This window comes from Ylistrum balloti, unplaced genomic scaffold (genome assembly GCF_031769215.1).
Source record: "Ylistrum balloti isolate Yb309-2 unplaced genomic scaffold, AGI_CSIRO_Ybal_v1 Utg371012, whole genome shotgun sequence".
NCBI lineage: Eukaryota > Metazoa > Mollusca > Bivalvia > Pectinida > Pectinidae > Ylistrum > Ylistrum balloti.
Genome location: NW_026782563.1, coordinates 775,960 through 793,010, shown reverse-complemented (window position 1 = coordinate 793,010; position 17,051 = coordinate 775,960). Strand labels below are relative to the sequence as shown.

General features: G+C 33.1%; 1 protein-coding gene across 1 annotated transcript in view; it reads left to right on the top strand.

Annotated features, from left to right (window-relative positions):
- LOC132560061 (intraflagellar transport protein 172 homolog) overlaps positions 1 to 13,612 on the top strand; it is a 30,001-nt gene extending 16,389 nt beyond the window's left edge. Inside the window, exons 27-48 of the mRNA XM_060224715.1 lie at positions 476 to 620; positions 1,110 to 1,199; positions 1,356 to 1,453; positions 1,765 to 1,900; positions 2,935 to 3,051; positions 3,565 to 3,707; positions 4,178 to 4,336; positions 4,680 to 4,860; positions 5,344 to 5,453; positions 5,691 to 5,826; positions 5,997 to 6,095; positions 6,484 to 6,593; positions 6,961 to 7,024; positions 7,548 to 7,634; positions 8,151 to 8,267; positions 8,539 to 8,649; positions 9,257 to 9,472; positions 9,866 to 9,925; positions 10,986 to 11,084; positions 11,387 to 11,540; positions 11,861 to 11,952; positions 12,384 to 13,612. Coding sequence (XP_060080698.1) covers positions 476 to 620; positions 1,110 to 1,199; positions 1,356 to 1,453; positions 1,765 to 1,900; positions 2,935 to 3,051; positions 3,565 to 3,707; positions 4,178 to 4,336; positions 4,680 to 4,860; positions 5,344 to 5,453; positions 5,691 to 5,826; positions 5,997 to 6,095; positions 6,484 to 6,593; positions 6,961 to 7,024; positions 7,548 to 7,634; positions 8,151 to 8,267; positions 8,539 to 8,649; positions 9,257 to 9,472; positions 9,866 to 9,925; positions 10,986 to 11,084; positions 11,387 to 11,540; positions 11,861 to 11,952; positions 12,384 to 12,473 — 2,614 coding nt within the window. The 3' untranslated portion in view covers positions 12,474 to 13,612. The remainder of the gene's footprint in view (positions 1 to 475; positions 621 to 1,109; positions 1,200 to 1,355; positions 1,454 to 1,764; positions 1,901 to 2,934; positions 3,052 to 3,564; positions 3,708 to 4,177; positions 4,337 to 4,679; positions 4,861 to 5,343; positions 5,454 to 5,690; positions 5,827 to 5,996; positions 6,096 to 6,483; positions 6,594 to 6,960; positions 7,025 to 7,547; positions 7,635 to 8,150; positions 8,268 to 8,538; positions 8,650 to 9,256; positions 9,473 to 9,865; positions 9,926 to 10,985; positions 11,085 to 11,386; positions 11,541 to 11,860; positions 11,953 to 12,383) is intronic.
- The last annotated feature ends 3,439 nt before the right edge of the window (positions 13,613 to 17,051 follow it).

Below are 17,051 nucleotides of genomic sequence, written 5' to 3'. Positions count from 1 at the left end.
ATTGCAAGACTCTCTTGATCATGAACAACATGTATTCCACCCCTTCTGATTTCCAGAAATGCAGGCACATGCAGAATATGTCAATTACTCTCAGAATAACACTTTAACTTATCCATTGACTCGTTGCAGTGTGCGGTGGGGTATTGGTCAGCCATCTAGGCGACAGTTCTAGTTGATGTTTTACAGTAAAAATACAGGTCAAAGGCCATTAATCAGAGGTCAGAGGTCATAATTGAAAGGTCAAGGTAGAAGAAATCAGGATTACATTCTTAGATATTAAGAGTTATTGACTGATGTTAGTTTGGTCAGAAAGAGAATATAGAGTTGCAGAAAAAGTTGTCAGTATTGAAAACATAGGGAACCAGGCCCAACTGGTTCGTAAGAGAGGTCGAGATAAAATGAATCAGATGGAGACATTTTCTTCTTAGAAATTGGTAGATGTCTTGATATCATTGTAAACTTCGATTCATTTCAGGGCAACTAAGAAAGCTGTGGAAGCTGCCATTAGCTCAAGACAATGGGCAAAGGCTGTACAGATTCTGGAGCTTCAAGACCCCTCTATGTCTGCCAAGTACTACAAGAAAATAGCAGACCATTATGCCTCGATTGGTGAACTGGAGGTAAGCTGCAGGAATATAGATAGCATTTGGTCAGGTCTTTTTCCATAATGGTTTTAAAAAACCAAAATTGAAAATTTTGACATTGCTAAGGTGTCAGATGTAAGCTCAGATGCAGCTGGAAAGATTTTCACAGGAAAGACAAATGAAAATAGTCTACCTTTCCCAATAATAGTTGCTGAAGTAATTTATGAAAAATTCCTTATATAGTTTAGATTACTAGTTTTAGGATTGTGGATTTTTCCTTTATTTACATATTTTAGCCTTTCCCTTATTAAACAAAACTTATTGCATTGTCTGTAGTGATATGCTTACAAATATTTGTCTTTAAAGCAATAGAACACCTTCAGAGGTTCTGATAAAAAGTTATTTAAACAAATATTTTAGTCATCTTTTTACAGTAATTAATGGCTTAAATTAGTGTCTACAAGTTAAGACTGTTAATATCTAAATTAAAAAACCCTAATGGTTTGATGACTCTTTCCAATCCAGACAGCTGAGAGATATTATGTTGAGGCTGGTTGTACCAGAGAGGCAGTTGATATGTATAACAATGCTGGTAGATGGGAGATGGCTCACAAGGTAGGTCAAAAGAACTGTAAACCATTTAAACAATAAGCATTAGTCAGTGTGTTAATTGTTACTTTATAATAAAAATTAGATTTGATGATGATGATGATGAGATGGTAATGTTTCATGGTGTAGTAAAACATTTTTTCTCCTTTCTCTGTATTACAGCTGGCATCAGGTTACATGAAGGCAGATGATGTAGCCACACTTTATATCTCACAAGCCCGACAACTAGAGGACCAGGGAAAATTCAAGGAGGCAGAAAAGTCGGTCAAAATTTTAGTAAATTTGCTATATGGAATATATGATTGTCATTTTAGTTTTATGTTTCACACTTGGAATCAGAGAGCCCAAAAATGACCAAAACCTGTTGCATATCAAATCTTCGTGTAATATATCTGTAGTCTGTGGTAAATACATTCTATTGAAAAGCTGATTTTGCATTATTTACATTTACATTTGACACAATTTTACATGTATGTTTCTGAAAGAAATTGATGCAGTCAGTTTGTGTTTTTGGGATTTCAAATAATCATAATAGAAAATTTGTCTTCAGCATTCATGTTTCAATATACAGGTTGTATGTAGCTGTCAATGAGCCTGACATGGCCATCACAATGTACAAGAAGAACAAGATGTATGGGGATATGATAAAGTTGGTGAAGACACATCATCCCGACCTTGTCCAAGACACACACATTCATCTTGCAAAGGTCTGACCACAAGTCTATATAACATATTTTCCAGATTATAAGCGGCACCTTTTCTATATAACATATTTTCCGGATTATAAGCAGCATCTTTTTACCTCGTAAGTCTGGCATACAGTTTATATGTGGATGGATAAAAAAAAATTGGCAGGATGAAAATTAAAACCGGAAGCTTACCATTGCGAGATGGTATTGAATTTTTTTTAATGAGTACCTGCTGTCATGTGTTTGTGACTGAAACTGATTGTCAAGAACTGTCATTTGTAATTGAAATAAAAAATAACATTTTCAGGGATTTAATTAATCATACTTTAAAATATGAATCACAATAATATCTTCTGGACTTTGGCGGTTACTTTTAAGTCATAGTGGTAGTTTACAATAACCTTTTACATCCTAGAATTGATAGGTCATCGGATTATAGGTCAACTCTTTGAATGACTGCCATGCTTGTTTACAATATGAAAGAAGAAATAATATGGAACTATAAGAATTAGGTCAGCATGCAAGAGTCGTTCATTAATATTGAACAGTACAGACACGGATGGAGAGATTGTTTAGTAAACTGTATGTAATGTCAGGCCCTATACCTGTGTGTAGACAATCTGTGAAAGCACCCAAGCCAAACAAGTCCGATATTTGCCGTTGTACATTTTTTGAAATTTATCTTATAACCCGGAAAATATGGTATCAATAGAACTTTTTCAAATAATTGGTGAAGGATGGATGAGATGTGATAATGAACCTGCTGTAAAAATATATAGTTTTATGAGTCTTGAATTTAATACAAAACTTCTTCTTTTTCCTAGACACTGATGTCATGGATGGATACTAGTAGAACAAAAAAAATCCACTAGTGCATCATATTCCCATCAAATTTCAAACAGATCATTAATTTGTTGATAAAGAATATTGATGTACTGACCAAATCAATAATATTAAACCCTCACAAACAATGACAATTTTTTTCAAGGTATTGTCTATTTTCATTATGATAAGTCAGCTTTAAAGTTTTCCAATTTTGCTGTGGTTTGTAGGAACTTGAGACTGACAACAGCCTACGTCAGGCTGAGCACCACTTTTTGGAGGCTAATGACTGGAAGAGTGCTGTCAACATGTATCGATCTCAGGACATGTGGGACGAGGCGCACAGGGTAAGCCATTGATATACAAGTGGCCCATTTATTACATAAAGTTAGAACTTAATTATTTATTATTTAGCATCAGGACTTTTTAGTAGACAGTAGCTTTATTTGTAGGATGTTGCATAAAATTTGGGTTTATAAGTAGAGTAATAGACTTGAGAGCTTTTAGTGGGAACAAAATTATATTAAGAAATAGGACTTAGTAAGTTGTGAAACCTACAGAAGTCAACTTACAAAAGTTATATCAACTTGAATCGGTCACTTTTGTTTGTCTGGGTTAACATGAGGAAGAAAATCTGCATTTATTGAGAACCAGAGGAAACATATAAGTAGTTGACACCAAGTTTTATCATGGGAATCAAACCCTGGTTGTCTTGATGAAAGGCATGTATGTATCTACTATTTCATACTTGAATAAAATGCTGATTGAGCCAACTTTGCCACATTTCACAATTTTATGTAACTGTCTAATGTAATGGTTTTTAATCAGTGCCAGAAACTTCATTTTGGTCTGTGTTACAGGTGGCAAAGAATGCTGGTGGTCCAACAGCTGCTAAACAGGTAGCCTATCTATGGGCAAGAAGTCTGGGTGGGGACTCTGCTGTCAAACTCCTCAACAAGTTTGGTTTACTGGAAGCAGCAATTGACTATGCTGCAGAAAATTGGTACAGTATAGAATGTATTCTCTAATCATTTTTCATTAATATAAAACAAAAAAAGAACTATTGTGAAGAAATTCACTGTGTACCTAGAAAGTTAGAGGAATAATTGTTATTTACTCTCGAGAATTTCACAAACAAATAAATTCTTAAAAATGATTAACTTCATATAAACACTTGAAACAATAAAAACAATGATTGCCATAGTATGAACTCTAGATGGTTTTGGGAAAGTTAATCACCAGAAATTGGGAAAGTTAGTAATAGCAGAATCAGAAGAGTTGGTTTTGTATAATTTTATAAATATGTAAAAAAAATAGTGAATTTACTCTCTAATAAATCATCAATTAACTTTTAGACATAAAAAAGTGAACAAAAAATTGTACTACATCAGTTAACGTATAAAGTATATCAAATTAACATTGTAAATGATGCATGAAATGGTTGACACACAGTTTAACTCTATTTCCTTTCAGTGCATTTGATTTTGCTTTTGAACTGGCTCGTTTAGCCATGAAAAACAAACTGCCAGATATCCACCTAAAACATGCCATGTATTTGGAAGATGAAGGACGATTTGCAGATGCTGAACGGGAATTTATTCAAGCACAAAAACCAAAAGAGGCTGTTCTTATGTAAGTAGAAGACATATGTTATTAGATGTTAAGCAGTTTATTATAATAAAATGCTTTTCTTTTTTTTTCTATTTCATTTGTTAGTTTATTATTCCTTTAAATTTTAAATTAAAGAATAATAATTGGAAATTGAGGAGAAATCTTGTGATATTGCATTTAATTAGTATTAGAACAGTAATGTGAAGTTCTGTTATTTTGAAGGTTTTGTTTTGATTTATTGCTTAGCTTAGCTGACTAAAAATAGGTGGAACAAGAGAATAAATTTTGATACCCAGAATTTTGTCTTTCTGTAGAAATTAAAGAAATATTTTTTTCTTAAAAATTAGACTTATCATTTTGTTAGGTATGTCCACAATCAAGACTGGGACTCTGCCCAGCGTGTGGCGGAGTCACATGATTCCGACTCTGTAGCTGATGTTCTGGTAGGACAGGCAAGATTTGCATTCGAGGAGAAAGAGTATGCTAGGGCTGAATCTTATTTACTGCGTGCCCAGAGACCAGAGCTTGCTGTCAAATACTACAAGGTAAACAATGTCTGGTACTAACTATCTACAGCAAATCAATAGTGAAGATTTATGAACAGAATTATTGGTCTGATATTGTTAAAAGGTTATATCTTTAGAAAGAAATTTTTATGATCAGTATCAATCATTGTAGGTTTTTTATTTTATTACAAAAATATTGATGTTACAGTTTAAACTCCAGGATTATAGAATAGTTAAGAAATAATAGCATTTAACTTGTGATTGGAAGCAATCTGTGGAGGATATTTTATTCATTAACAATTAGCTGTAAAAATTATTAGAAATATCAAGAACAATGATGATTATTTGAAAGATGCAAATAATAAAAAAAAAAGCCATCATAATTTAAAAAACAAAAGGGAAACAGTGTTCTTGGAATATACAATTTTGGTGGTAAGACGATAAATTTCACATTATTTTTTTAAGATGTTGTGGTATTTGATAACCATCTGTATAATGAAACATTATCTATTATTTCTGCAGGAGTCAGGGATGTGGCAGGATGCCCTGCGAGTTTGTAAGGAATATGTTCCCCACAAGTTACAGGGACTTCAGGATGAATATGATCGTGAGATGACTGACAAATCTACAAGGTTATTATAAAATATTTTTGTGGATGACTCTTAATATGAGAAATGGTGCTTATACTTATTTTCTTAATATTAAGGTTCATATCAATTTCCAAATTTTTATTATCTTACATAAAGATTTTTCTTTCTTTTTTTTTTTTTTACTAAAGTTTGATTCAGGCATACAAGGCATAACATAATACACATTTACTATTAGTGGAGATGTAAAAGTATATTAACATCCAGTTTTGTTATTTACAGAGGTGCAGAGTCCATGGTACAGCAGGCACGGGAGTGGGAGTCATCAGGAGAATATGCTAGGGCCATAGAGTGTTATCTGAAGGTCACTCCCCAACTCATCAGTGACATGAATGTCGTAGAAAAATGCTGGGTCAAGGTTAGTCAATTTTATGATAAAACCTAAAAAATTCACATGAGAAATCTAAATCAGACTAAATTTATGTATTCTCACAGCAGGGAAGTAATGGATTGACTTCGTTTGACCAGTTTTTAGGTTCCAATAAAAAAAAATGTGATGGTATTTTATTTTTTATCTTTTTAAATCAGGCAGGTGAACTTGCCATAAAGTTCCTTGGACAGAGTAAAGCTCAGAGTGTGGTGGAAATTGTAGCACCTAAGTTGGCCGATATGAGGAAGCACGGCAAGGTAAAATTTGATTCCCATGCATAATATAAAACCATTCATTTGAATTTTCTTTGCTTTTTTGGTTGTTCTAAATCCATGAATTTCTCTATCCCTATAATAAAATATATTAAATAATTGGCTTGTATTTTGAGTACAAGAGTGCTTTTTATTAAGATATCATGTCTCAGCAGAATCATTTTGAAATTTCATGAGAATTGAACCCTTGGAAAATAAAAATTATATAAACCATAGCCTGTCTCATGACTTCTTTTTGCTTCATGCTTTTTTGTAAAATGCAAACCATTAAAAAAATCTTGACATTTGTGGTATTGCTGTGGAAGCAAACTGTAATAATAATATATAAAACGGTAAATAAAAAGTTTTAAGTGTTGATATTTTATGTTTTTAGGCAGCTGAACTTTACCTCAGTGCTGATCTTATCAAAGAAGCTATAGACATGTTTATATCAGGGGAGGACTGGAACAAGGCTAAGAAGGTGGCCAAGGAATTAGAACCTAGGTATTTATCAATAATCTTAAAACAATGAATTCCAGTAATTGAAAAACCATGTTAACAGGTGTCTTTTTCCTGAAGTTGAACTTTGACCAGCTGCAGTGAAACATATTTTCAACTAGAAATATATTTACCTCTATGTATACAGATATTTGATGCAGCAAATATTTTGTAAGATTTTGCAGCATTTGATTTATACAAACTGTTGCATCTGTTCATTCTTAATGTTGGACCCTGTATCATATCACCATTGTCAAAATTCTTAAGATAATCCCTTATTAAGCTCATTATTATTGATGATTTTTTTCTGACATAATCATTAACAGTACAATTTGGAACAGACATATGATATATACCTGTTTGTTGATTGTAGATTAGAGTCATATGTTGATGAACGTTATAAAGACCATTTGAAGAATCAAGGAAAGGCAGAGGCTGTAAGTATAAAATTTCTGATGTCAGGATCATTTTTAATAGACATTTCTTAACCCAAAGAAACCCTATCTTGCAGCTCAGTGTTACTGATTCAGAAGTGCTAGAAAATCCTTAAAGTTATATCTTTGCCTGAAATCTATCAAAGCTTTCTTGTATACCGGTATTTATGGTAGTAGAATGGCAACTGAAACAACTTGAATTATAGAAATAAATAGATTACATTTGTTGTAATTGTCTTGTAATTGTCTTGTGATCTTCAAAAACACACTGATGCAGATGTCCTAGAAATTGATGGTTATGAATAAAAAAAAAGGAGAATAAAGTTTAAAATGTATGTACAACATCTTTGGATACATTTGCAAATGAATATTTTGATGAAGTCATTTATACATAATTAAAAAAGAAATTGATTGACCCTAGAAGAAGTTGACATGGCCTTGTTCATTACTGTTTATATCAATATAGCAGAAAAATGTTCATATATAAACCCTCAAAAGGAAATCAATGATATTTGATGATTTACAGTTGGCCAGTGTTGATGTCGTAGGGGCACTGGATATGTATGCTAACAAGGGCGAATGGGAAAAATGTCTACAAACAGCAGAACAACAGGTAAAGCATAAGATAATAGAAATCTTTGGAACATTAAAAAATTATAAGTATTCATCTTCATATCTTACAAGCATTGCTAAATATAATAAATAAACCTACATAGCAACTGTTTTTCATAGCACAATCTTCATTAAAAAATGATCAATTAATAAGGATTTTAATATTGGATGTAATTTTCTCTTCTCACCATTTAATGTAGATTACCGGTATGTGTTTATTGTTGAATGTCAAATAAACTGGTGTCTCATTTTTAAAAGAAATATTAGCTTTAATTTCATAGGTCTGCATAGAACATTTTTAAGGCCAGAAATATATTGAGAATTTCTTACCAATGTTTAGTAGTTTTCTTGTCAATGCCAAAGAAAAACGAAGGAAAATACAACAATACCTATATATTCTGTTGCTGTTGTACTTGATTACATATAAGAATTTTGTGGATAAATGGTTCTTGTTTTATTTGGACTGAGAATATGATATTGAAAGCCACCTATTTTTCTTTTAATTCATGTAAAATAGAATCCAAGGATATTACACAAGTATGCTGCCTTATATGCAACTGAGCTGATCAAGGGAGGTGACAGTCGCAGAGCTATGGAGATTTATGTAAAATATGGAGCACCTGCTAATGCCCAGGTATTGAAACCAAAACTCATATTTTACCTGTTGTAGGCTTTCATAAACACTGAGAACTGCACTTGATAATGTTACTTCCATATACAAGTTTTTATGGTTCATGTGCTGTGATATAAAACTTTGTTAACTGAAAATCGGAATTTGAAAATAAATATCCAAAGTTTCTGTCATATTTTTTAAATAGTGGATTAGACGGAATTTAACAGGTTAGAAGTCTGAATATCTAGTTTACACACATGGTTATATTCACCCTGTTTACACTTTTTTTCAGAATTTTAACATTTACAAACGCATATTCAGCGATATAGTAAACACACGTGACCTAAATAGACCAGAAGCTTACAGAGTTTGGGCTGATCTGAGAGATGTGTTCTTTGATTTGGTAAGTCTTGTTTTGTCTGTTTAAAACTGAGATAATTCAAATGCTCATCTGTGACTACTAGATCTGAAGATTTGTAATAATTCTTTGCTAAATTCGATCATATTGCAAGATACTGATTTTCTTCCAATTAATTTAAAACTGAAAACATACAAATCTTAAATCAAAGGAATGGTAAAAGCTCAAAGCAATTATGAGAGAACATTTATATAAAGTAGTAAAAGACATTTTTGATCATATCCACAGAATTACAATAGATTTGGATTAAATATAGTTTCTTTGGTTATTAGTATTGACACAAAGATATTACAAACATTCTCTTAAAATGAAATGTCAGACCTAGGTGTATCTGTTTAATTTTCATTTATGTATTAACTATTTTTGGCTCATGTTGCCTCAACATGTTATTCTGATCATCTATGGTAACAGTGCAACATATCGATGTTGTCAAGAATTGAATGGAATATTGATATTCATGTAACAAGCTTTAAAAACCTTGCGCAAATATTAAAAAAAAAAACAAAACAAAAAAGTATTGATATACAATGAAATAATGACAACAGCAAGTTAAAGAAACGTTTTTATCATCATATATGTTTGAAATTTGCAGTGTGAGAATATGACCAAATCGCCAGACAGTAACTCTCCACAACATGAGGAGTTTGAGTGGATGTTACTAATTGCTCATTACTATGCTACACGGTCTTCAGCCATGGCCCATAAATCTCTTGACAGTGTTGCTACCAAATTGTCCATATCATTGTTGCGCCACACTGACATCATTCCTGCCGACAAAGCCTTTTATGAAGCTGGCATGATGTGTCGGGTATGTCAAAGATAATTACACAATACTACAAACATGAAACAATTCGCAATATCTAGATCTTAAAATCTTCCCTATTGCTCACCAACTAAACATAACACCTGTGACCTAAGTATATGATAGTTGAGCAACCATCATCTGCCTATTATTTTAAAGGAATGAATTCTTTTTCAGAACAATAAAACCTATAGTCATTATATTAGACATATTACTTACTCTAATGCAATGCAATCATACTGTAAAACATAGCAAGGTCTTGTAAGAAACAAAGTTAATATGCAGGGGCATATAAGTCTACATTTGAAACAAAGTTAAAAATCACTTGCTGCAATACTAAACCATACTTGATGTAGAAAGATAGCCAATCAAACTTGGATGTATTTTTTATGATTTCAGGCCACCAATCAGGAAAACATGGCTTTTGTGTTCCTGAACAGATACTTAGATATATCTGAGGTAGGTATTATTATCCACAGTCCACTATTTGACAATTAGATCTGTTAATTTACAGTTGAATAGCTGTAAATGTTGTTATTTCTGCATGGTTCGTTTTTATAGTATTTCCACAAATAGAATAGAATTGCAAAAATAGACAAAATAAAACTGGAATTAGGAAAGACAACCAGTCTTTTTCATGAGACTTTCATAAAAAAAATATTTCCTGTTTTGGTTCAAGCTTTCAATAAAACCAGCAAAATAAGAACCATAGACAAAAACAAACAAAAATTTCACAATACATAGAATTATTACGGAGCCTTTCTTTTGCATCAATTATTTCCAAAAGTTTTATAACTTCTATTAAAAAACATTTTAGAATCACATTACAGATTCCAGTGTTTATAAGTCAAACCATTTTCGAAGAGGAGATATTTATGCTCCCCAAAATTTTGCCCACAGTTAAGCAAGGATCATGAAACTTGGTGTATACGTTGATCATACTAAAACGACATGTAGTTTAACATATTCAGGGCCTGGAACCCCATTATTACTGAGTTATTGTCCTTTGTTAAAATTTTGTGTCTAGAGCACTTTAAATTTCTTGTATTTAAATTAGGATAATGTCTTGTAATGTAATGTTTGTATCATGATTTTGGTCAATGAAAGTTTTTTTTTTTTTTTTTTTTATCATAGATCATCCTAACACAATATGTAGTGTATCAATTTCATAGCCCTTGACCCCTCACTTACAGAGTTGTTGCCCTTCGTTACAAATATCTTGTCCAGAGCATAACTCTGCTTGTATTTAAGGTAGAATAAGGAAACTTGGATCCATTGATCATGCAAAGACAACGTGCAGGATACCAAATTCAGGGCCCATAACTCCTTAATTACAGAATTGATGCCCTTTGTTTAAATTTTGAGTTCAATAAATTCTTTTTGGGGAGCACTCATCAGTTTCACTGATACTCTTGTCTAAAATTGCCTTGAGTATCTCCCTTGACTATCTTATCCCACCAGTGAGGTAATAAGTTACAAGTTTGAATTATACTTGATTGGATATTTAATGCGGTTTTAGGCAATTGAGGAAGGATCATTGGATATGTTGGACCATACTGATTTCCAGGATACAGACATTCCATTTGAAATCCCACTTCCAGAGAAAGCTCATCTGACGGTAAGAGTAGTTCTTTAGCATGTCAATATAAAGTCCATTTTTCTGAAATAGTCAAGATTTTTTAAGCATTCATAGGTATTAAAGAGATTTACTACATGTTTTTTTAGCAATTCTTTAGGATTTTGTGGAGTTTTCCAAATAGTTATTTATTATTACTTAAAGTCAGGAGATGGTCTTATTAAAGGGCAATGAAATAGGATTTATTGGTGATTTTATTGAACAAAAGTAGATAAAGGAGGATTGATTACAGGAGATGGACTAACAGCCAGATGATCATCGTTCACTTATTTCTGTGTTTTCAGAGCCAGCAACATGAAGACATCAAAGAATGGGTATTAGCTGTGTCTATGGACCAGAAAGTGGAACAGGTGCTTCCACGTGATGAGAGGAATGTGTATGAGGCCTCACTAGTGGCCCCAGACACTGGCATCCGATCTTTGCCTTGTGTCATCACAGGTAGAACTTGCTTCTGAAAGAATTTTTGTTTGGTTTAATTTTGTTTCATTCTCACCTTTGACAGGGTAAGGCATCAAAGGTCACAACTGATGGGGTTAGGTATAAAAAATCACACATGATAGGGTTAAAGATTAAAGATCACATTTGACAATTTGAGATTGTGTAAAAATATTAATTAGTAACGTTAAGTCTGACACCATAATCTGGTATTATTGATATCTACACCTTATTAGATTATAGATGTTGTAGGTCACGCTAGGAGGTCAAAACTCAATGATGTGATTACCCTATTTACTCCTTTTTTTCTGATTATTTGATAGGTTATCCAGTTTTAAGAAACCAGCTTGACTTCAAAAAAGCAGGAAAGGTTGCAAACAAAGATGACTGGAATAAATACTTAATGGCTACTAAGGTGAGTTAATAGTTCTGGTCTGTTAAACTAGTTGGACATTAAAAAATCTTTACCTGGGTTCAGATTCAGATATCTGAATTCAGAGAGAATATCCAATATTCATTTATCTTTATAGCTTTTCTCAAAAATCATCCTGCATAAATAGAGCAACAATATCTGTAGGTATTTTTTGAGTTCTTGTGTTGGGTAGAACTAGCAAAATAAGAATAATGCTTGTGCATGCTTAGATTTTTGAATTACATAGCTGTAAATTGCTATCATACGTTGTATTTTATTGTGTAATCCTTCCCAATTCTCTGATGTTTGTCCTTGAGATTCCCTGAACATTCTTGGGAAGTGACAGATTTTGGACAGGCATACATGCATAAGGATTATGGATATCTTCTAATGTTGAGTTTTCTTAACGACATTTCATTTTTATCATATTTCAGGTTTCCCACAGCACAGAACTCCAAGACGTCCTCAAGTTTATTGGATTATGGTGTGGGGCAACACCTAATCCAACCTATTCCTTCCAGTAGTAGTCAAATTTGATGTCCCAAATCATACATTTATGATATCAGTGTTTAAAAATAGAACTGTCATATCCATTTTGTCACAACACATTCCTCATCTGTACTGTAGAAGTGTTCTTTCTTTACCAAAATATTCCTCTTTGTAGCTTTCAATGTATTTCATAAATAAACATGTACTAAAAGTGTCGCATTATAGAGATAGATTTCTGTTCCAAATGATGAAGACGATTTGTCCACCCCTAATACAACTTACCACAAAAAGTGCCTGTCCTGTTAGTCAATATTCTTTCTAACCATTCAGGAAATTTTGTATTCAGTCCTGAAGATCATAGAGGATAAAAAACAAAATGTTTATGCTTATGATATTTACTTTTGTCTCTATTCTATACGTACTGCAATTCCAACAAATTTTGAGCTAAGTTCATACAGATCCAAGTATGAGAATATCTTGGAACGAGTAAGTGTTTCAGGATGCTTGGCCATGTTGAGGGTCACAGGTACTGTTGATGGAAACTGTCATCACTTAAGATAATTCAATTTGATAGTTTGAAATTGTGAATATCTTGAATGAGTGTGTGTTCAAGGTGTTATGACCTGGGTCAAAGTCACTGTCAACATTTTATAGAAAATTGGTAAAAAATTCAAGACACAACAAAATTTATTTTTAAATATTAGGAGGTCTAAAGGGATACCTGATTAGGCAAGTGGATACTGTTGAAAAGAGGCAAAACATATGTTGTCTACAAGACTACAGTGCTCATAATGTCATGACAGAAAGAAATGAAAATGTATCTCTTGTGATCATTTTATGAAATAAGAAAGCACTACGTAAATTTCATGTCAAGCAAAGGCAAGCAAACTTTCAGGGTGCATACATATCAGGTATCTTGAAGCAAGTGTGGATCTCTAAGATATATGTTTATTATACATTTTGTATATTACTTGGACTTAATTAAGAATTCCATTTACTTTTCTGCTACTGAAATAGTACAGGAGGTGTGATTTTACTGGGATAACACTGGTATTTGCTTCTGGATGAAAATCACATATATCTCTAATTCCGTCCATGAGGAAAATCTCATTAACTTTTATTTCATTAATGAACAGGTTTGGAATATTTACTTTTAATAGGCGCTATGATTGGATAAACCATTTAAAATCTTGTTTTTAAAACACATTATTTTAAGTTAATCTACTTTGTTGTTTGAATTCATTTGTACTTAATTTATTGTGAAATAAGATTAATCTTTCAAAAATGTTTTTGTTGTATTCTGTTATTTAGACAAAATGATTGAATTTATTATGATGGAGATGGTATATTTTTAGAAAAGAAATCATTTGTTATATTGATTATTGAGTATCATGTTTCTATCCTTCTCTTTGGATTTTCATTAATGATAAAACTGACAGTTTGTTTGTATTGGATTCTCAAAGCTTAAAAGAAAAGATATCACTGCAACATTTGGCAATGTTAAACTTCTATTTCGATTTGTATACAAGTATACCTAGTGTAACTAGAACATTGTTCAGCACGATTTTGAAGTATATCCTTTGAAAGATACGACAAATGAAAAAAAATGGAGGTATAGTAAAATCATACTTCAAATCTAAAATTGTTAACAATTGTGTACAAAATATGAACAAAATGTTTACACTGGGACTCTTGAAGTACATTAAGAATAAGGTCAGGTGTTCTGGAATGGTAAACATCTTCTGCTGCATTGACACCCTCTATATGACCCTTAGTCAGTCCTCTCAGAAATGTCACGTTCTCAAGCGAGGACAAAGCCAACAACAATGAAACCACTAAGTATACTAAGGAGCAAGACCATTTCAACTGTTGGGGTGTAGGATAGGGATATTCTACCCAAGAGGTCACACAATGTCTTAAAACCAGAGGGTTTTGCATTTTGTGACCTCAAGGGTGAAATGTCCTATCCTTCCACTCTGACATATGGAGGTATATTTTTCTCTCATTTCTCATTATTATTTGAAAATATTAGCTTCAGACGTTGACAATACAAAAGATGCCATATTATACTAAAATTACATTTTTTGTTATGCTATAAATCGAAATGTTGACATAGAAAATTAATCCTCTGGACCTAGATTTAAAACAAAATATGAAAGGTCACCGAAATACCTGTACACTTTGATGTATACATTGTATCGGGCGATGACGTCAATTCAGAAGAAACACATCACATTTCTACGCATGTTAGATACAAGAATAGCAAACCTGGGTATATTGATCTGGAGAGACCAGTATTACACTGGTAATAAAAGAAATGTAAAAAAAAACCTCTCTCCATTTTTTGCAACATTGTAATGCGAGTTTATCAGTCACATGTCAAACTCGTAGGTTCGAGAAGGGAAGCTGTTGCCTAGAAATGGGGAAATAAGAGAATAAAATGACACCTATCATATACAGGTAAAAAATGTCTTTTCGTCAAGATAAGCAGCTACCGTTCCAACACTTTTGTGTTACTTAAGCATTCATCATTATTTTGTTAGGGTCATGCTGGCCTCTCTGTAGTAACGTTTCTTGTTATATTGTATTTTGTTTCCGATTCCTCGCCATAGTTTCTTCAGGTAAACCTCCAGATTAATTTCATGCCATAGATTCTGCAGACCTGCGCACCTCTCCCTCAAACCTCTTTTTTAGGTCACCTGAGACAAAGTCTAATGCTGACCTATTGCGATCACCTTCAGCCGGCGTCGTGCATATGTAAACAATTTAACATTCTAAACTTCTTTTCAAAAACCCCTGATCCGATTTCAATGAAATTTTGCAGAAACCTTCCCTGGCTTGAGATGAACCAAAATTGTGAATTATGCAGTCCCCACCCCAGGGGCCTGAAGGGCAGGGCCAAAAGGGGGTCGAATTGACTTGATTTCAAAACTCTCCTCGATTGGAAATATTTCAGACTTGGTGCGAATTATGAGTGAAGGATGACGACTTGATTGTATGCCCATTTTGATCCTGACTGACCCCAAGGGGCTGATGGGCAGGCCAAAAGGGGTTAATTTGCATTGTTAGCCAACCATCATCAGATTGCTCTGTGTCCATGGTCCGTCCGTCCGTCCGTAAACAATTTCTTGAGAAGTCCTAGATGGACCTTTCACAAATTGCATATGTAGGTTCCCCTTGGTCCCTGGTTGTGCCAATTTGATTTTGGGACTGATCCAAAAAAAATTTAAAAAGACAGCCATCTTGGATTTTTAATGAAGTTTGTTATCACTATTTCTTGAGAAGTTCTGTATGGATCTCTCTCAAATTTCATATGAATGTTCCCCTGGGTCTCTAGTTGTGCCCATGTTATTTTGGAACTGAAAAACAAGATGCCGAAAGGCGACCATCTTGGATTTTGACTTGGAAAGTTTGTTATTGCTATTTCTTGAGAAGTATTGGATGGTTCATTAATACATTTCATGTGTAGGGCCCTCCTGGTTCCTAGTTGTGCCTGTTTGATTTTGAGTCTAATAAAAAACAAAATGGCTGACAGGCGGCCATCTTATATTTTAACTTTGAAAGTTTGTTATTGCTATATTTGAGAAGTACTGGATTTTTCATTCATAAATTTCATATGTAAGTTTCTCCTGGTCTCTAGTTGTGCCCATGTAATTTCTGATTAGAAAAATAAAATGGCCGAAAAGTGACTATCTTGAATTTTGACTTTGAAAGTTTGTTATCACTATTTCCTGAGAACTACTGAAGGGATCTTTCTAAAATTTTATACGCATGTTCCTTTTGATCTCTCCCTGTGCTCGTTTGCTTTTGGGAATGACCAGAAGAAACAAAATGACTTTCGGGTGGCCATTTTAGATTTGGCAGGTAAAGATTATCATTCATTTCTTCAACGGAATGTTCATCAAAGAGCGAAATCGGAGAAGAGAAAAAAAGGAAAAGATCCAACTTTCAAAGAGCATATAACGATCAAAGAATGGTGGGCGCCAATATCCCTCTGGGATCTCTTGTTGAGCTTAACGTTGATTATTTCCCACTGGAAATAACTATAAGAATTGTCAGTATAGGATGACAGTTTTGATAGTATGCAGGTATTGACACTGGCTTACTGTATTCAGTGTCATAATTTCTGTTTCACGACACTTGATTACTATGCTGTAACTTTATCTCGTTAAGCAATTTCAACTGAAATCCACCTGAAGCCTGCGGAATATATGGTATATTTGAACTCAATTCAGTCTTGCACAAAGTAATAATTATAGATCCGTTTAATTCTAGATATGTTCCCTTTGTCAACGTCACGAAGATCCAAATGTTACTTGTATGCTGTGCATGCAAACTCGCGTACCTGACTTTTGTAACTTTGCAAGTCTTTCTTGTAACATATTACCTACCGGACTGTTGTATTGATTTAAAAACTAGCATGACTGATTTGGGTTAACATGTACATTATTCAAGCAAGCGTAATAATTACATAAAAGAATTCTGCCACTAAAATGTTTAGGCTTATTTATAAACTGTTGAACAGGGTAAACAGATGTCTAGATTACATTTATCTAGCTTTCATGTAGCAGCAAGTTGGCATTATAACATTCAAGAAAAAGACTTAATTATAT